The 20,239-nt window shown below is 38.7% G+C and overlaps 1 protein-coding gene across 1 annotated transcript; it reads right to left on the bottom strand.

Moving 5' to 3' along the window:
* Positions 1 to 10,547: 10,547 nt before the first annotated feature.
* LOC107571251 (E3 SUMO-protein ligase RanBP2-like) lies at positions 10,548 to 19,899 on the bottom strand. Its single transcript, XM_016257568.1, has 6 exons — positions 19,708 to 19,899; positions 16,273 to 16,390; positions 15,660 to 15,793; positions 15,305 to 15,578; positions 14,890 to 15,224; positions 10,548 to 11,013 (listed from the first exon to the last, which is right to left on the bottom strand). The coding sequence occupies exons 1-6, from the start codon at positions 19,897 to 19,899 to the stop codon at positions 10,705 to 10,707; spliced, it is 1,362 nt and encodes a 453-aa protein (XP_016113054.1). The 3' UTR covers positions 10,548 to 10,704.
* Between the last annotated feature and the right edge of the window lie 340 nt (positions 19,900 to 20,239).

Genomic DNA, 20,239 nt, shown 5'->3' with positions numbered 1-20,239 from the left:
TCGACCTGTGCTAGCCCTAGGACTATTCTTGTGTTTTGCCCACCATATACCTGTTTGCTCTCATCTGACCCATGCCTGCTGTATGACCACGTCTCTGCCTTTGTCTAATAAAGCTCTGCGAATGGATCCGTAAGTCTCACGTCTCGTCAGCCCCGTAACACATAGCATGCATCAGCATCGATAAAGAAGGGAAGTGAAAAGTCTGTGAATCTCAAAACAGGCACCGAAGTCAGCTTGTCTTTGAGAAAATCCGTGGCAGCCTGACATTCACTCAGCTTTAGCCCCTTTCACACAAAAAGTCTTTATTGGTAAATTACCAGTAAATGACTGGTATGATGCTGTGTATGAACGCAGAATGAAGATTACTGGTATGAACACATATATGTTCAGAACACCCTGATGTAAGACATCTACTTTTGGCCAATCATAACATTCTGATGCAGGTGACACATTAACGCCGCACTGTGTCGTTTATCGGTAAAGTCATTCTGGTAATTGTATGGCAATTTACTGGTTTTACTGTGTGAAAGGCTATTGTCATGGATAAACTGTCTATAAATCAAATAAGTCCTAGAAAATGCATGATTTGTTTTGCATTAGTTGGGGTTTTGAAATCAGTTGCTTCCCTTACTTTATCCTCATTTGGCAGGATACCTTTCACGGAGACATTGTAACAAAGGAAGGTAAGCTTGCTCCTGCAGAACTGGCATTTTGCAAGCTTAATAGACAGGCCTGCACATTTCAGCCTGAGAAGAACCTCTTTCAGTATGTGACGCTACCACAATATCATGTGAGTAGACGGCACATGACTTCTTGAGGAGACCTGCAAAGACAGTGTTCATTAGTCTTTGGAATGTGGCGGGCGCTTTGCAAAATCCAAACTGTAAGACACGAAAATGAAATAACCTGCAGTGGGAATTGAAAGCAGTCTTCTGTTTTGAGTTCTCCACCACTGCCACCTGCCAGTAGCCTCTGGCCAGGTCAGTAATTAGAAACGAAAGTACATCTAGCCAGGAAGTCAATAGATTCATCAATCCTCAGGAGAGGATATGGGTCTTTGACTGTGAGCTTATTTAGTATGCAATAATCATCACAGAACCTTGGCTCCCTCGATTGTTATGGGACAATTATGACTGGAGCAGCCCAAGGACCACAAGAAGGTTCAATTATTCCTTCCTTTAACATGTCCTTGATTTGAAACTCAGTGAGTTCTTTTTAGGTGAACTGGCCTTGCATCCCCTGTATTGATCTCATGTTCCACAAGGGAGGTGTGTCACAAATGTCCGTCAAACAAACCACTGAAGGTCTCGAGCAGCTCAGTCGATTTGCTTTTCTGTTCGTTATTTAGTCTTCTACTTTCTTGGACAGGGTAGAATAATTGACTCCTAAGAACAACAATTCAGGACTAGGTATCATTAAGTCTGCACCCTCTAACCATGCCTAAGCGCCACCATCCAAAAGCTTGACCATAAAGGTTAACCTTTACTCTGAATTCCAATGGAACGTGGAAACAACATTCTCTATATAACACAAGGTACGCTGATCATTTATGGAAGAATCAGGTAAGCAAGGCACATTTACCTTCTGGAGCCCCCCCCCCCCCAAAGTTCCCCCTCTGGTTAAAGCCAGTGATTAATTTCCCAATAGCCTGGTTAGAGCCATCCATCCTTCCTACCTTTGGTCCTTTACTAACATAATCTCCTGGTTCCATTGGAGGCAAACCACAGCTTCACTTTTTGACTTCAGTTTGGGCAAGTATGAGTGGTGAAACCAGGCAAAGATCATTTAAAGCAATGAACTTCCCTCGAGGGTGCACTGCTAGCCTGTAACTGAGGCGAACATCCAACACTTGGACCAAGGCTGAATGAAGCTTGTGAGCCCACAAAAGCAGGTCCATGACTGACGGTATGGGTGTGCAATAAAAATAGACTTTATAGTTCTCAAGTACATGCTGTGTGGGCCAGAGACTCCTTCATCTAGATATCATACTATATAGACATACTATATATAGTGTCTGTTTCCGAAACTAGCAAATACAAACAAAACAGCCAAATGAATTTAAAGGGTAATAATTTAATTGATGTTCAATTCGTCTGTATCACGTCTATTTGCTCTTGCTGGGTGGAGGGGTCTTTAGCTTACATAAATCCCCCAACATGTGAGCAACAAAAGTTGGCAGTGGCTCATCAGGCATTTGCATGCAGTCCAAAATGCCCCTCAGGATATGTTCTTGGTTGTCTGAAGGCAGGAAGACCATTCTAAAAAAAACTCACAGAACTGAGCCCAAGTGGTCACATGAGTGCTAAAGATGGTAAACCATTTTCTTGGCTCTTTTGACAGGAAACATGGGAGCTTAAGGCGTTGAACTGGCCAAAGGAGCTAACTGTGCAACCTGTGTAACAGGTGCAGTACACTCTTGATGCTATAAGTGGTCAAGCATTTATTTTTGTAACTAAATAGAGTCATAAAGGCACCTCTACAGCACTACTACACCTCTGCTGGACTTGAGCCCTCCAAGTCTCCAACAGAATTCTGTGACTCCCTCTGTTGTGGAAAAGAGTCATCGACTGTGGGCCAGTCAGTTAGGTCAAACTGCAAATCAGGGTGAGTAGCCATTTTGTCCCAAAACACAGTAACATTTAACCAATGTAAACAATAAATTGGGAAAACAGTAAATTTCCATGAAATATTGGAGTCAAAGCAGTAATAGCTCAGTAAAATATGTATGTACACTCACAGAATGTTCTCAGATAATTGGCATGAATCCTAATTTTCTCTTTTTAACAGCAACCTGATATATATTTTCCAGTAGTATTACACAGCAATGTGACCTGCATCAAAAAGTATCAGTTGGTACTTGACTAACTGGGGCCCAGGTCAGGAAGCAGACAGACTGGCTAAACCGATCATCTGCTTGCCGCCTCATGTCATAGAAGTCAGTTAATTCTCAGCACATAGAGACTCCTTCATCTAGATATCATACTATATAGACATACTATATAGTGTCTGTTTCCGAAACTAGCAAATACAAACAAAACAGCCAAATGAATTTAAAGGGTAATAATTTAATTGATGTTCAACAATTAAAAAACAGATATACATTTACATTGTCATTTAGCAGACATTTTATCCAAAGCTACTTAAAAATTAGGTTATAATACAGATAAACAAATGATAAAGCTTGGCTTAATGAATATTAGATCCCTTTCTATGAAAGCACTTTTTGTAAATGATAGGATCACAGATCATAACCTAGATGTGCTCTGTTTGACAGAAACCTGGCTAAAACTAAATGATTACATTACTTTAAATGAGTCTACCCCCAAGATTACTGCTATAAACTTAAGTCACATCCAGGACTTAATTTGTGCCAGAACAAGCCCCCGAAATCTGATCCGGCACCTCTACATTTGAAATAACGAACTTGAGCGTGCAAAAGGCACAACATGTCAAGTCAAGTCACCTTTATTTATATAGTGCTTTTAACAATACAGATTGTGTCAAAGCAACTGTACAGCCTTAATTAGGAAAATAGTGTGTCAGTAATGCAAAGTGACAATAGTAAACACTAATTTTTCAGTTAAAGGCAGTTCATCATTGAATTCAGTTATGTCATCATCCAGCTTAGTTCAGTTTAAATAGTATCTGTGCAATCAAGTCGACTATATCGCTGGAAATGAAGTGTCCCCAACTAAGCAAGCCAGAGGCGACAGCGGCAAGGAACCAAAACTCCATCGGTGACAGAATGGAGAGAAACCTTGGGAGAAACCAGGCTCAGTCGGGGGGCCAGTTCTCCTCTGACCAGACGAAACCAGCAGTTCAATTCCAGGCTGCAGCAAAGTCACATTGTGCTGAGGACTCATCTGGTTCCTGTGGTCTTGTCACGGTGGTCGTCTGAGACAAGGTCTTCACAGGGGATCTGTATCTGGGGCTCATCTAGTTGTCCTGGTCTCTGCTGACTTTCAGGGCTGTAGAGGTCCGCTCTAGGTGCTGATCCACCATCTGGTCTGGATACGTACTGGATCCGGGTGACTGCAGTGAACAGCCCCTTAGGCTGCTCTCACAAGACCGAATGCACGGAACCAATAAACATACGATTTCTTTCTCAACTGTTTACATTTACTTAAGACAAAACCGATTGTGCTTACAAGGATACTTGCCATGACAGCCATTTTGACATAATTTTGAGTATATTTGGCCACTTAAGCTCAACAAACTATGAAAAATAACTCAATATGATACTTGCGAGACAGCTTTATACGTGCACAATTTGGACGTGACTGTGAGCACACAGAAACACATCTGGAGCATTCGAGTATTGAATGGCTTAAAGATGTTTACATGATACATTTTTGTGATGATGCAATAATGACCCGATTAGGCAAGTGGCAGTTCTGTCAACTGTCCCGAAACATGATCAAAAGTCTTGGATCAGTGTGCAGCAGCTCGTTGTAGTGCAGACCAGATGTGCCAATGTGAAACCACTTTGAGAGAGTGAAGAGAAGAAAAGTACAGCTGAATCACTCACATGGTTTTCAAATGACTGATTTAATCTGAGAGTTTGTGTGGATTCATTTACTCATCTAACCTACTATACTGAATAAATGTTTGCAGGAATTTCCCTCATTAAATTCCCTCAACGTGAGTAAAACTATGCAATATACACACAATCACCTACTGGAATTCAGGACCTGATTAAATATAACTCTTATACAGAGATTTGTGAAATAATATTCCATGACTTTTCCAAAACTTTTCTAGGCCTGGAAACTGCAGTTTTAAAATTTCATGACTTTTCCAGGTTATTCGTGACCTTACGAACCATAATAAAAACAACTGATGCACGCTGTTAAACACTTAAGCTGATCCACCAATGTGATTGCGCCAAGCTCCGTACCTCTCCCTCCTCTAATCACATGCCGGATTCTTTACCCTGCTTTGTTCCAGCACCTCACAATTTACAAATTAAGCACTGTCCACATCCAAAAGATAAAGGGGGAGGTGTTGCTACAATTTATAGCAATATTTTCAATATTTCTCAAGAGATGTGGTTTCAAATATAATTCATTTGAAGTGATGATGCTTTTTGTAATATTATCTAGAGTAATAAGTGTTATTGCTAAATCCCTACTGACATTTGTATCGGTTACAGTATACAGGCCACCAGGGCAACATACAGACTTTATTTAAAAATTTGCAGTTAGTTCTGGCTACACATAAAGTCTTAATTGTTGGAGATTTTAATATACGTACATGTAAATAATGATGCATTGGGATCAGCATTTATAAACATTCTAAACTTTATTGGGGTTAGATATGTCAGGACCTACTCGTTGTAATCATACTTTAGATTTGATACTTGCCACATAGAATTGATGTCAATGGCATTGAAATTCTGCAGCAGAGTGATGATATCTCAGATCATTATCTAGTCTCATGTGTACTCCATATAAATAAAGCTGCAAACTCAGGTCCTTGTTACAAATACCATCACTTCTACCACAAAAGACTGCTTTGTAAATAATCTTCCTGATTTGTCTCAATTCCTCAGCATATACAATAACTCAGAATAACTAGATGTTGTAATAGAAACTAGGCTTTTTAGACATGGTTGCTCCATTATGCTTACAGAAGTTTAAGGAAAACAGTCTGACACCTTGGTATAATGAGCACACTCGCACCCTAAAGAGAGCAGCCTGAAAAACGGAGCACAGCTGAAAGAAAACAAAACTAGAGGTATTTTGTATTACATGGAGGGAAAGTACTTAAAATCCACATGAAATCAAAATGTACAATATTTATTTTGTTAGTGCACACTGTTAGTCTTAAGGTGAACAATTCATCCGTGCAAGTTAATCCTCTGAAAAAAAAAAGTGTTTGTCTTGGTAATCTTTAATCAAAATCTGATCATCTGCTTCCGCTGTGGAATGGTGTTCCTTCTTTGATGACATCAGCTTGACGGCTTGGGCGAACAATGCCCCTCCAGCCATTAGTGAGAGACGGAGAGGAGGAGCGCTTAAATAAAACCCCGCCCTCTATTCATAATTCCATTTCAGATAGAAATACGTCACTACACTGAAATAAAGTCGGCAGCAACTTCCGGTTCATGCAAACTTTAAAAACTGCTAGATCTACTTACTTTTTGTCTCTTTTAGAAGAAAACAACCACAACCCCAGGTCTTCATTCAATGCAATTGTTAAATTATTGAAAAACAAAACATCAACAGGTGCAGACATTTCCCAACATCACAGCAATAATGACTTTATGAAATTATTTACTTCCAAGAGCGATACTATTAGAGATAAGATTATAACCATGCAACTGTCAGCTACAGTATCACATTAGCACTATAGATCCCCTGAGGAACAATTCCACTCATTCCCTGCTTTAGGAGAGGAAAAGTTTTTTATAAATGTGTTAAATCATCTAAACCAACAACATATATGCTAGACCCCATACCCAGTGCCGATCCTAGACTTCTGGGGGCCCTACGCAAAACTGTGTTGGGGGGGTATGAGTGGTCATGAACGAATGAATGAAACGCATTTGTCTGTGTTTCACTCTGTCTCGAATCGCGCTCGCGGAAATGCTTGAGAAACAGTAGGCTTGTTCGAGATGCACTATACTCGCCTGCCACCGGCTGGTGAGAGTAGCCGCTTGCAGTCGGGGCGGAAGTAAAAGCGGAGACGTCAAGTCAGACACTTTCTGCTCCCGGTAGTGATGCTCTCGCAGTGTTTGCATACTCTTATCACAGATGAAGTAAATTAAATGCAATATTTGTCAAATACACAGAAACGTTTTAATGAGCAACAGAAACACTTCTTATATACTGCTTAATACAGCGCCATCTGTTCAAGAATAAAGTTCAGCATATAAACATATAGGCTACTAAATACCGATAAACTGGGTATATATGCTTTTATCAGTGTTTTTAATAAAAATTACTCAAGATAGTGCGACTACACTAAAATGCTTTTACTGTTATAAAAACACAGATTTGTGAGCATTATTTGAATTTAATTGTTAGAATAAACATGCAACACACGTCGGGCTTGTCATCACAGAATCTAACCAATGAGAATAAAGCGTGTCGTCATCAAGGCTCTCGCAGCCGATTTTGGTTTTTGGATTCTGGTCTTATTTTGCTCTTGCGGTACTTTGATGGCACATGTGATCGTAAGGCACAAGCCTAATGTTTCTTCCGCGGCTCGGTACGCTTTCAATTTGTTATTTTAGTCTCGAGCAAGACTGTACGACATTCACATTACATGATTTGACTGATTTTTACGTAGAAAGGGCGACAACGCACCGCATTAAAATAAATGATCATTCATGTTTTCATAACCGCTGGCCAAATTCAAAAACAAAAATTAAAACATCTTTGAAAGCAAGGGGGCCCCCTGGTGTTTCGGGGGCCCTATGCAGCTTGCATATTTTGCGTATAGGGAGGATCGGCTCTGCCCATACCATCTAAGCTACTAAAAGAGATGCTTTCAGAAGTCATAGATCTTCTTCTGAATATTATTCATTCATAATTGTCATTAGGATATGTCCCAAAAACCTTCAAACTGGCTGTTATTAAGCCTCTAATTAAAAATAAAAACCATAACTTGATCCTAAAGAATTTGTTAATTACAGACCAATCTCAAATCTCCCCTTTCTGTCAAAGATACTAGAAAAGGCAGTAACCTCACAACTATGTTCCTTCTTAAAGAAAAATGGTATCTTTGACACTATTAACCACAACATTCTTTTTAATAGACTAGAAAATTATGTTGGCATTAGAGGAATTGCATTGGCAAGGTTCAAATCTTACTTAACTGACCATCATCAGTTTGTAGCAGTGAAAGGTGAGGTACCATAATGATCACAAGTGCAGTATAGAATATCACAAGGCTCAGTAGCCTTTAAAAAAATATAAAAAAAAATAAAAAAAAGTACTAGGACCGCTGCTTTTCACACTTCACGTTATGCTTTGGAAATATCATCAGGAAACATAGTGTTATGCTGAGGAGATGTATCAGCTTTATATTTCTTTGTAGCACAACAAAGCATACCAAATTGCAAAACTAATGGAATGCATAGTTGATATAAAAAACAGGATGACTACTGCTAAATTCTGAAAAAAAACAAAAAAAAAAAACAGATGTGTTAATTATTAAACCTAAAACCTCCGCATGTAATAACCTAGAACACTGTCTAATATTTGATGGGTGCTCAGTAAATTTTTCGTAATCAGTTAGAAACCTATGTGTGCTATTTGATAGCATATTTCCTTTGAAAGCCACATTTCTAGCATTTGTAAAACTGCATTTTTTTCCATTTAAAAAATATATTTAAATTATTACCTATGTGAAAGGCAGAAATTTTCATTCATGCGTTAATGCAGAAATGTTAATCCATGACCTCAAGGTTAGATTATTGTAATGCTTTAAAGGGATAGTTCACCAAAAAAATAAAAATTCTGTCATTAATTACTCACGCTCATGTCGTTCCAAACCCGTAAGACCTCTGTTCATCTTCAGAACAAAAATTAAGATATTTTTTATTAATTCTGAGAGCTCTCAGACTCTCCCATAGACAGCAATGTAATTACCACGATCAAGGCACAGAAACGTAGCAAGGTGATCGGTAAAATAATCCAAATTACATCAGGGGTTCAACCGTAATATTATGAAGCTATGAGAATACTTTTTGTACGCAAAGAAAACAAAAATAACGAGTTTATTCAACAATCTTTCTCCTCCGCGTCACCTTGGTGCTATTTTGGAGAATATCCACTGAACGTAAACAGTGTATGCTGTTCTGTGTCAGCTGCGCCACGCGGATACGTTGTCACATGGATTATTTTACCGATCTCCTTGCTACGTTTCTGGACCTTGATCGTGTTAGTCTATGGGAGGGTCAGAGAGCTCTCAGAATTCATCAAAAATATCTTAATCTGTGTTCCGAAGATGAACGAAGGTCTTACGGGTTTGGAACGACATGAGGGTGAGTAATTAATGACAGAATTTTCATTCTTGGGTGAACTATCCCTTTAAGACGCCGTGGATTACATTTGTTTCTGAAGGGAATGCGCCCCCCGATCTGCCTAAATGCGCCAATCTTTCGTGATCCAGCTTCACCTACAGAAGAAGTGAGTATAAGGTTCTTTTATGAATATGTACAAATCGCCTTTCCTAATAACGTGCTAGTTAGCAAGGTCCGTGGCTAAAGTAAACAGTCTTAGAGAAGGGCTAGTCACCCCACGGAATGGAGGGCCGGGGTGAGCGGAGCTCATTAGCATTTAAAGGAACATGCACTAAAATGGGTTGCTGAAAATAGAGCTGTTTTTGAGCTCTGGTAAAAAAAAAAAGGGTGTTGTTTTACACTACCATTGAGAAATAAATAAAAAAATTTACTTTTCATTAAGACCCTAGAGAATCATATCAACTTGTGGAAAATGGGCATCCGGTGACTCCTTTAACAATCAGGACTGGATGGGCAGGTGAAGTCATGAAACATTTGTCAAAGCAAAAGGAGAAATAAAGCACCTTCATTTTATTTGATTCAGAAGCATTTTTCACACTTAACTTAGATGTTTATTTTATGTTCAGGAGATTGAAAATTGCAAGCAACATGGCTGTGTTTGTGTGGGACCTCATAGTAGTGAAGTGACTTTTCAACCAAATACACACATTTATCAAAGAAAGTATTCAAAGATTTAAATTCTGTCCAGTTAAGCCCCTGTAAACATGAAAAAATAATAAAATGTAATTAATTTAAGTTTTTTTCGGTAACGCTTTAGATTGCAGCCCGCAATTAACAGCGTAAGTAAACAGAAATAACAGCATAACTTTTTTGTCATTATAGATTTATAGAATAAACTGTGTATTATAGCAATTTGACAGGATTTGACCATCTTTGATTTTCTGTTTTGATCCTCAAGCACCATTTCGACTGTTCGGTTCTGGGCTTTACCGCTCATCAGTCGTCGCTCAACGTCGTGAGAAAAACACACTCCAGTCAGTTTCAAAAATCTCTCTCCTTTTCGCTTTAGTTTTCTTCTATTTTCCACACATATTCCTGTCATGAGCACCACAAAGACGATAGACTCGTCTCAAGTGAGTCCTCCACATTCCTAACCCAGTACCGTTGGGTTACTTATTACTATTATCAACCCAAACTGGGTCAAATCAAGCCAGCTTCCTTATCCAGCAGTCTCAACCAAGCTTTTGGATTGAAACAATAACCCAGTGTTTTTTATATGTGTACTATTAAAAGGTACACACTGTATGCATTTGCTAAATCGCTTGCAAATATAAAACTGCTGTTTAGCATAGTAGGTCATACATACCACGTAATATTAGAATAGGTTGCCCTTAGTTTCAAAATACTTACAGTATAGATAATTTGTAATTTTCCAGGTTGTTACCCCCTTATTCCCCAAACTTCACATTTTATTCCATTATTATTTTATTCACATTTTATAGTGCACTGTATAGGTTACAAAAAAAAGTTGTGCTGTAAATTGTGGGCTCTAATCTAAAGCGTTACCGTTTTTTTCTTGCAAAGCATAAGTTTCATTGTCAACTAGTGCTGTGCAATTTATTAACACACTTACAGGACAAATATAAAACCACTGCATATACAAGTCCTGATTTACGCAAGAGTTCAGGGAACACAATCTCAAACATGATGAACAGCTGTTTGCATAGAAAAGCTCACTTAATCTGTCCACAGTTTGAGATGGTGATAGTTTTCGTGGGTTTCCCATCTTTAGCGCCCAGCTCTCCGATTCTCCTCACCACATCCATGCCCTCTTTGATGAAGCCGAAGGCCACATGCTTGAAGTCCAAGTGCTCTGCTTTCTTGAGGGTGATGAAGAACTGTGAGTTGTTGGTATCTCTGCCACGGTTGGCCATGGACAGCAGCCCCGGCCCTGTGTGCCTCACCTCGAAGCACTCGTCTTCAAACATCTTTTCATAGATGGATTTTCCTCCCGTCCCATCCTGGTTGGTGATATCACCACCCTGAGTGACAGCAGGACAAAACACTAATTTAAATAGCCCAAAAAACCTAGCTAGAAGCAAACTCTCCAGATATTTCAGATCGTCACCATGAACATCTCTGTTTATATATGTTTAATTCACGATGTTCAATATTGACCCGTCTTGCTCCAGACGTTCAGCAGATCTAGATTCTTTGATTACTCTTTGTTAATATTTAGAATAATATTTTTTTATATGTTCTGTTTTTATTTGATTTTACATTTTTTTGTGTATCTATACATTTTTATTTTTACATCACTTTTATTTGTTTATTTATAACTTTAAGTCTATTTAGTTTTAGTTATTTTAGTTCTTCAGATTATTTGGAATCGGTGCCCTGGAAGAATTTAGAATAAAAACATTTTTTTTTATTTTAAACATATTTTATAGCAGTTAAAATGTTTATTTTATTTTATACAACAGTTACTTCTGGTGCTGAAATCTGATTAGCTGAGAGGTCTTTCCAGCTATGCGTTAAGACCCGCTCACACCGAGAACAATAACGATAACTGTAACAATAAAGTTCAGAAGAGAGTAGTCATGTTTACACCACAACTATAACTATACAGAGGGATACAATCATTGGGATCCCTTTCAGAACGATTTTCCCCCCTGATGAACAATATAAAACATCGACAACTAATCAGAACTCAGATTTGTGATCTTAATTTGTATATTGAAAACAAGCTCATGCTTATTCTAAAAATCTCAACACCTTGGATAAGGCAGCCTATGTAAAACTGTTTATGGAGCAGGTAAAATGCCTATAATTTATGTTTTTGTTGTTTTAAAGAAAAAATAAGTTAAAGAGTAAAATGTGAGGTTTCTCATTTCATAAAACTTTGTTGTTGTTTTTTTAGCATGTTTTTACAACAACAACAAAAATCAGTTTTCATAATTAAAAACAAATAAATTTAAACATTTTAAAAATAGATTTTGACCAAAAATGTTTGAGAACCATTGTGTTAAATGAGCAAAATATGCAGAAAACTCTGCAGCAAAATGAGGCTATGTTCACACTTGGCATCTTTTTTGAAGCTGCCAGTGTCTGTTTTACATTATAATTCTATGGCGTAAACTGTGTTATCAAAAAAGTCCTGAGTGCTTTTTAAAACGCCACCGCCGGTGTCTTTTTCTGCAGCTCAGAGCGTCTCTTCAAGCTGAAAAAAGTTCCAACTTTTCTTAAAAAAAAAGAAAGAAAAAAAGCCCTACATCAAGTGCTTTTTGACAGCTGACCAATAACAAGCGAGTAGCAAGTCAGTGGAGTGAAGTGACATGTGGCTCTGCATTTAACCCATCCAAGAGCACACACATAGTAGTGAACACACACACCCGGAGCAGTGGGCAGCCATATTGCTACGGCACCTGGGGAGCAGTAGGGGGTTCAGTGCCTTGCTCTCAGTCGTGGTATTGAGGGTGGAGGAGAGCGCTGTACATTCACTCCCCCCACTGGACCTGAGACTCGAACCCACAACCTTTGGGCTACAAGTCCGACTCTCTAACCATTAGGCCACGACTGCCAAAGTAATTTCCCTAACAACAAAAACAACAAGAAAAAAATGGAGAAGATAGCCGGTGGATAGATCGTACTAGTTTCGGAGCACAAAGAGTTGTATGATATGAGCACAAAACTCTATCTCGTCTAAAATATACACCTTTTTCTTCAACGCGGATGTAAGCCTATGGGTGAGACTTCCGGGTCATTAGCTGCTATAGCTAAATAACGAGAAGAATAACAACGTGCGGTAAACGGTAAAACTGTTTGCACTACAAACCAGTGTGTTCATAATTAAGATAATACATTAAAATAATATGGAAAGACACCAATTTTTTATATCAAGCAGCAAAACAAGCTGTTTTGTACAGCTAAAAATAGCTGGACGCGGATAAAACCGGAAGCTAGACCCTGCGTTAAGACCCGCTCACACCGAGAACAATAACGATAACTGTAACAATAAAGTTCAGAAGAGAGTAGTCATGTTTACACCACAACTATAACTATACAGAGGGATACAATCATTGGGATCCCTTTCAGAACGATTTTCCCCCCTGATGAACAATATAAAACATCGACAACTAATCAGAACTCAGATTTGTGATCTTAATTTGTATATTGAAAACAAGCTCATGCTTATTCTAAAAATCTCAACACCTTGGATAAGGCAGCCTATGTAAAACTGTTTATGGAGCAGGTAAAATGCCTATAATTTATGTTTTTGTTGTTTTAAAGAAAAAATAAGTTAAAGAGTAAAATGTGAGGTTTCTCATTTCATAAAACTTTGTTGTTGTTTTTTTAGCATGTTTTTACAACAACAACAAAAATCAGTTTTCATAATTAAAAACAAATAAATTTAAACATTTTAAAAATAGATTTTGACCAAAAATGTTTGAGAACCATTGTGTTAAATGAGCAAAATATGCAGAAAACTCTGCAGCAAAATGAGGCTATGTTCACACTTGGCATCTTTTTTGAAGCTGCCAGTGTCTGTTTTACATTATAATTCTATGGCGTAAACTGTGTTATCAAAAAAGTCCTGAGTGCTTTTTAAAACGCCACCGCCGGTGTCTTTTTCTGCAGCTCAGAGCGTCTCTTCAAGCTGAAAAAAGTTCCAACTTTTCTTAAAAAAAAAGAAAGAAAAAAAGCCCTACATCAAGTGCTTTTTGACAGCTGACCAATAACAAGCGAGTAGCAAGTCAGTGGAGTGAAGTGACATGTGGCTCTGCATTTAACCCATCCAAGAGCACACACATAGTAGTGAACACACACACCCGGAGCAGTGGGCAGCCATATTGCTACGGCACCTGGGGAGCAGTAGGGGGTTCAGTGCCTTGCTCTCAGTCGTGGTATTGAGGGTGGAGGAGAGCGCTGTACATTCACTCCCCCCACTGGACCTGAGACTCGAACCCACAACCTTTGGGCTACAAGTCCGACTCTCTAACCATTAGGCCACGACTGCCAAAGTAATTTCCCTAACAACAAAAACAACAAGAAAAAAATGGAGAAGATAGCCGGTGGATAGATCGTACTAGTTTCGGAGCACAAAGAGTTGTATGATATGAGCACAAAACTCTATCTCGTCTAAAATATACACCTTTTTCTTCAACGCGGATGTAAGCCTATGGGTGAGACTTCCGGGTCATTAGCTGCTATAGCTAAATAACGAGAAGAATAACAACGTGCGGTAAACGGTAAAACTGTTTGCACTACAAACCAGTGTGTTCATAATTAAGATAATACATTAAAATAATATGGAAAGACACCAATTTTTTATATCAAGCAGCAAAACAAGCTGTTTTGTACAGCTAAAAATAGCTGGACGCGGATAAAACCGGAAGCTAGACCCATAGAATTTACAAATGGCTGCGCCCATTTTTACGGCAAGAAAAAGCTGGATACCGCAAACGGTGCATCTTCCAACCGGAGCTCCTGGACTAAATTGCTGTAAGCACCATACTGTTTCCTTCCCCGTATAATGTCGCACACCCACAAACGTCATTGTGAACCGACATTCTCCTCCCCGTTAACTTCAAAAGCCAACGCAAGAGCCAATTTATCGACATTTCTGCAGCACACACTAGGCTACTGTTGCAGCTGTTGTTATAGCCCTCGGCTGCTATTTGTAACCAAAACACTGCCAGCTTTTTATTTTACTAAAGAAGCTCTCTTGTCAACTTTTTCTTGTCAAAAAAGACGCCAAGTGTGAACATGCCCTAACTTGCCCATTATTGACAGATGTGCATTATTTGTTGATTTTATAGAGAACAATTGCAATAATGATTGTTTTGACAATGAGCATCTAATTCAATTTCTGATGCATGCTGTGTTTTCATAATAACATAATAACAGTGGGTTCTCACCTGACACATGAAGCCCGGGATGATCCTGTGGAAGACAGACTGGAGGTAACCGAAGCCCTTCTCTCTCGTACACAGAGCCCGGAAGTTCTCCGCCGTTTTGGGGACAATGTGAGCGAAGAGCTCCATGACGATTCTCCCAGCATCCTCCCCATCTATGGTGATGTTGAAGAACACCACAGGGTTGGACTCTTTTGAATGCGCCTCGGCGGCAGATGTCTGAGCAGCGTCAGTCTGCGACATGCGGCTCTGGCAGTCTGTGAACGCTCGTCTGAAGGACTCGGCCAGCTCTGGAGTCTTGAACTTGACCGCCAGCTGCTCGACTTTCCCGTCTCCCTCTGTATGTGTGAACAAACATGCAGATGTGAAGGCACCAGCAGGAGAGATATGTGTATGAGGTGAGGAGCGAGGCCTGTACCGGAGTAGTCGGTGGCGGTCCACACCAGCGCATTAGCCGAGGTGTTCATGGGCTTGAGCTCGATGCTCTTGCTGATGGTGTGGTTGGCGCAGACATTTAGCACCTGCTCGCGTCTCATCACCACACGGTAGCGCTTTATCACGGGGTGGTAGAGGATCTTGATGTCTCCCACGCCACGCTCCTTCCACTGATTGAGCTCACGATCCCAACGGTACAGTTTGGCTCTTTCTTTGAACAGGATCTCTTCGTCCTCCTCACCGGACTTCACCTCCACCTGCAGGAGAAACATCAGCACATGTCACACTTCTCTAGAGACGTGAAGATCAGAGCTAACAGCATTACAGCAAACGCTCACCTCAGGCAGAGACACGATCGGCTCAAAGTGGATCTCGTCATTTTCACCATCAATGCCCTCTTCTTTTTCTTCTTTTTGTGTCGCTGCACATCCAAAAACTTTGGCTCCGGCGTTTGACCATGTGAAATTAGGATCTGTAAAAACATCACAGCAGCAGTATGCTAACATATACTAGCACTTTTATAATACGAATTCATATTAATACTTCCAGTGAAGTCAGACACATGCAAAAAAAACTAACATTATGAATAGCTTATAAAACAAGATGTTTGAGAAGTTTGAGCTTGTTCACAGACTTTAGACAACAGGCCTGAGCAGTAACATGACATCAGAAAACATAGCCTGTCAGGAAAATACATTATTATAAAATGCAATAAATGTACATCATTCAATCTTCAGGTCGTAAAAATCGAATGATGAAATGTAGGTCTTTAAAAACAAGCAAAAAGACCTTATGATCTGCTTAAGGACATCATTTTCCAAAGCCAAACTAAATTAGATTAGATTAGAATACAAATAACATTGACCTGTGTGTTTTAGGCAGCATTCATTGCATTTACTGTATGCAATAAAAACACTATTTATTATCAGAAGACAATTATTAGGCACTGACCGTTTTTGGCAAATGCAAATTCCTCTTTACTCTTGACTATGTCTGCAAATGAAAACAAACTTGCAGATGCAAATCCCAAAGAAACACCTGCTGGAGCAGAGCAAACACACGTCACAAACTACACAAAAAACACAAAAACAACATTCAGCAGCTTGTTTGAGTGTCCCTTTACTTTACTCTCAGACCCTGATCCTCACTCATCATGCTTTTGATCCTGTCCTGTCTGAATAGGGCCAACAGAAGAACACACACACACGCGCACATATATATATATATATTACTGCTCTCATTGAACTTTGCCTTGTCATAAGAATAAAATAAAATAAAGTTTAGCACAGCAAAAATAGACAACAAAAGTAATTTGCATGCAATGTTCTGGTTGCCGTGACAACCTCACATGTTTGCTGCCGATCTATGTAATCATAGTACAATCACTTCAATATGGAGTGAGGTTTGGCCCCCGGAGCTCCAAAGTCAAGCTACTCCTGTGCTTGAATGTTTAAACTGGCAAGACTGAAAAACGTGCAAATGCTAAACCCGGCCGGGCCAGTATAGTTCAGTCGACCGTCCTTGTGTGTTTGTTTGTTTCCCCAGATATTTGCATTGTATATTGTAGCTTTTCTGGTAATCAAATGAAGGCGTAAATCATTCATTTAATTTATCTTTTAACCAAAAGAATATTCAATATTTTTTTTTTTTGGTAAATAAATTGCTGCACAACACAGGTCTACTGTTATAATTAAAACATGGAAGAAAATTGTGTGATTATTCCTTAAAAATGAAATTGTAATAATAATTTTATAGTAGTATTAAATTCAACAACGTCGTTTGCACTGCGCTCTTCCGTTACTTGATCTTTTTTATTTTGGTGCGACACTCTGTTAAGTTACTTAGTATAGTTACTTTATATAGTATAGATTGTTGTACATATAGAGTTGCATCCACATTCAAATTTAAAAAAAAACTTTGTATAATAGTGATACATATGTGATCCTAGATAATTCTTGTTTTAGTCACGGATATATTATGTGGTGTACTAGTGGATGTGATGTTTTGTGTTGGATATATACATGAAAATTGTCCAGTATTTAAATGGAAATTATTTAATGAGGCTAATTGAACGATGACATCAAGATAATTAGTGATTTAAAAGTGGGTGGAGGGATTGAATTGCTTTGCACAGGAAGGCTTTGAGCCGAAACGTTTGTCTTTTCCCATCAACAATGAATGTAAAATAAAAGGAAAAAGGTCCTTTTAAGGACTGTTCTCGTGAGTGCGGATCATAATTTCCTATAGTAGTATTAAATCAAACAATAATAGTAGTTTCACTTGTAATAATAGTAGCATAATTACTTTATTACCTAAGTACATCTGAGACTTATATTAAATCTTGTAAAAGGTGGCATAATAGGTGCCCTTTAAACATATGTGGCACAGACCGATAGAACCATAAATAAAATCTCTAATGTATTTGTAAATATGTAATTTATTATATCATACTAGGGTTGTGACAGTGAGGAAATTGTCCCACCGGTTAATAGACGTGTGACAACACCGGTAATTCCGGTATCACCGCGGGGGCGTTCCCTCTTTTCCTCGCTTTCCTTCGCGTCTAAATAGCTTGAAAAAGCCTTGCGCATTTTACTTTCACTTTCAAATAGCGGCAATTAGGCGTCAATTGCTTGAATGCAACAACAAAATACAACGTCAAACTCACTTTAGCCTATATATAAAACATAGAACTTTTATTAACAGCAGGCTATGCCTAATATAAACTAACAAATAACTTACATAAAGTTTAATAGGTATACAAAACTGGAAATGAGTAAACATGTATAATATATAACCAATTAAATAAGAAACGTAGAACGTTTATTAGCAAAACGAGTAAGAAAGCTTGGAGGCACGGGATACACCTCGATGTCAAATAAAATAAATTAAATTACACAAAGTTTAAATAAAGTAAAAATCAGCAAACACTGTGGAACCAATTAAATAAGAAACGTAGAACGTTTATTAGCAAAACGAGTAAGAAAGCTTGGAGGCACGGGATACACCTCGATGTCAAATAAAATAAATTAAATTACACAAAGTTTAAATAAAGTAAAAATCAGCAAACACTGTGGAACCAATTAAATAAGAAACGTAGAACGTTTATTAGCAAAACGAGTAAGAAAGCTTGGAGGCACGGGATACACCTCGATGTCAAATAAAATAAATTAAATTACACAAAGTTTAAATAAAGTAAAAATCAGCAAACACTGTGGAACCAATTAAATAAGAAACGAATGTTTAAAAAAACTTCCAAAATCACTTTAGATAAACGGCGAAAGTCAACAGGCTTTTCAAAATCCTAAATACTGCCAAACAGGTGCTTTTGTATCTCATTGAGCAGCCGCGTTCAGTTTTCAATTGTAGTGTCTGTTCTTTTACTGAACTAAATGATTTGTATTACTATAAAAAATCAAAACGACGGTGGGGGTCGGTGACGCGGTGGGCAAGTGACGTAACCGGTGTTGCGGCTTAACACCGGTATCACCGTCAGCACCGTCTATCACGGTATCATACATGTAAACACATACCTCCTGTGTAAATTGTTTATTCACATATATCCTAAAACATGATTGTACACAAGTAAATATAAAATATATACATGTTAAAAATGTATAAGAATAAAAACTTATAGGAAATGTATAATAAATACAAATGTATTATGTTAAGACATTTCTTATATTTTTAACATGCTATGAGATGATGGAGGACTCTGAGGGCAGATGAATCTGCAGGACTTTACCTCTGTCTGAGATCTTCTTGAGCTCCTCTTGGCAGAAATCCTCCAGTTTGTCTCTCAGCTGATGGACAGATTCTCTCAGAGCATCAGAAGGGACGAGAGAACTGAAGGGATCCTCATCTAACCTCAAACCTACCCGTACCACCAAACCTGTCCCTAACTTTACCCGTATCCCACCTCAATAGTAGCAGAAGTGTTTTGCAATACAATACGAACACAATAAGTACATTGTACTTATTTTTTGACTTAAGTACATAGTAGTTAAGGCCACTTTATATAAAGAGGGACCCTGAAAATAAACTGAATTGAATCTATAAATAGATGAAATCTGGATTCAGACAGATATGGAAAGTCATCCATCACTGCATTTAACTTGCATTTTGACTGATAGAAGTAAATATGTTGTCAAACAATGGTTGAATATTTCACTCCATTATTTTATGTTGCTTAATCAAGGCCAGCTTTATGAAAGATTATATTGACAAAGGTTTACAATGCATTTTCAGACTTGGCAGTGAAACTCTTCTAGCTCCTCTTATTTTTGCTGACATGTGCAGTGCGAATGCTGTAAACTGTTAATAAGGGTGCCAATATAAACAAGCCAAAGTCTTAACATTATTTCATCAGTGTCTAGTTCTAAATACCTGTGTCTCTGTCATCTGTGCCGCAGCTGATACAGTGCCGTGGTTTTTATGTTCATCCATCGCAAGCTGCTCCAGCTCAGCGTCTCTCCTCCTCAGATCATTGATCTTCTTCTCCAGTCTCTCCAGTCGTCCTTCAGCTCGACTCACTGCGGCCTTTTCCTGAGCTCTGATATCAGGAATCAGGAGCCACATCAGCTCAAAGCAGCTTCTCTCAATGGAGCAGTTGAGCTTAGTAAAGATACTCTGCTCACTGTCCTCCACTGCTGTCTGTGCAGAGCGCTGTTAGGACACACAGTGATTCAGGCGTCAGTGAGTCTGAACTGAGACTGAGACAAACTTCTCTTCTTCTCCAGACTCACCTTATGAGACTCCACCGCCTCTCTCAGCTGCTGAAGATCTTTCTCTCTCTGCTGGATTCTCTGCTGGAACGTCTTCTGCGTCTCCTTCAGCTGGTGCTGGAGAAACGGATGATCGTAAATGTCACAGAAAGCTACTATGAACATTTGAAGTAGGGTGAGGCAGTTTATCTGAA

This window comes from Sinocyclocheilus grahami, unplaced genomic scaffold (assembly GCF_001515645.1).
Source record: "Sinocyclocheilus grahami isolate Dianchi unplaced genomic scaffold, SAMN03320097.WGS_v1.1 scaffold1572.1, whole genome shotgun sequence".
Lineage (NCBI taxonomy): Eukaryota > Metazoa > Chordata > Actinopteri > Cypriniformes > Cyprinidae > Sinocyclocheilus > Sinocyclocheilus grahami.
Note: the sequence above shows the minus strand (reverse complement) of the source record. Positions and strands in the feature narration are given on the sequence as shown.

Bases quoted from the DNA above. Each gene is read 5' to 3' on its own strand.
- LOC107571251 (XM_016257568.1), bottom strand. From the start codon at position 19,899: ATGTGGCTCCTGATTCCTGATATCAGAGCTCAGGAAAAGGCCGCAGTG. The intron at 15,579-15,659 runs GTGAGCGTTTGC...TTTCTCCTGCAG, and splicing joins CGATCGTGTCTCTGCCTGAG to GTGGAGGTGAAGTCCGGTGA. The intron at 11,014-14,889 runs GTGAGAACCCAC...GCTGTCACTCAG, and splicing joins TCCCGGGCTTCATGTGTCAG to GGTGGTGATATCACCAACCA.